This window comes from Volvox carteri (genome assembly GCF_000143455.1).
Source record: "Volvox carteri f. nagariensis unplaced genomic scaffold VOLCAscaffold_3, whole genome shotgun sequence".
Lineage (NCBI taxonomy): Eukaryota > Viridiplantae > Chlorophyta > Chlorophyceae > Chlamydomonadales > Volvocaceae > Volvox > Volvox carteri.
The window spans coordinates 2,024,191-2,024,845 of NW_003307546.1; the positions used below are offsets into that span (position 1 = coordinate 2,024,191).

The 655-nt window shown below is 52.8% G+C and overlaps 1 protein-coding gene across 1 annotated transcript in view; it reads left to right on the top strand.

Annotated features, from left to right (window-relative positions):
* Positions 1 to 655, top strand: part of rlsL (RegA-like protein RlsL) — a gene marked incomplete at both ends in the record, with an annotated part of 11,040 nt that continues 10,385 nt past the window's right edge. Inside the window, one exon of the mRNA XM_002946407.1 lies at positions 1 to 45. Coding sequence (XP_002946453.1) covers positions 1 to 45 — 45 coding nt within the window. The remainder of the gene's footprint in view (positions 46 to 655) is intronic.

Genomic DNA, 655 nt, shown 5'->3' on the forward strand with positions numbered 1-655 from the left:
ATGAATAGTTCTTGGATGTACCGTTGGTACGATACCGTTGGCCCGGTGAGCCAAGGGCCGCCTTAGCGGCGTTACATTCCCCCCCTCTTGAATGCGAACCCGTCCTCGGGGCGCCTTGAGTGAGGTGGATAATTGGGGATAACTTGCGCTACGATTTTGCAGCGGAATCCGTGGATACGGAGCGACGTATGCACCTGACCTTGGAGGCGGGCGCTATTTGCGCCGTCTCCTAGCATGCAAGTAGCTACGTGGCTAGTGAGGGGCTGTAAACCCCGTTTTTGCACAAGTGTGGCGGATATGAAAACGTGCGAAGCACCTGAGTCGACTAAGGCGACAGCTTTTGTGCTAGTAAAGTTGCACGGTAGTAGTGGCGCGGTGTTTTCAGTCAGAGGTTCTAGTGCAGAACACTTGGACTTTTCCTGGCAGGGGTCGAGCCATGCTTGAAACTCGCCGCTGCAGTTTGGGGACCTGGTGCGACCACCTCCGGGTTTAGGTTCGGAGAAGATATTGGAGTTTTTTGTAAACTCTTTGAGTAAGGTCCAACCGCGTGTTTGAAATTCCTTTTCTAGGTGGGCACACTTGGGCACCAAAATAACCGCACTAGTTGTGTCCGGAGCGCGCTGTTTAAAAGTGCTGAAGTATTCAGCCAAGAATC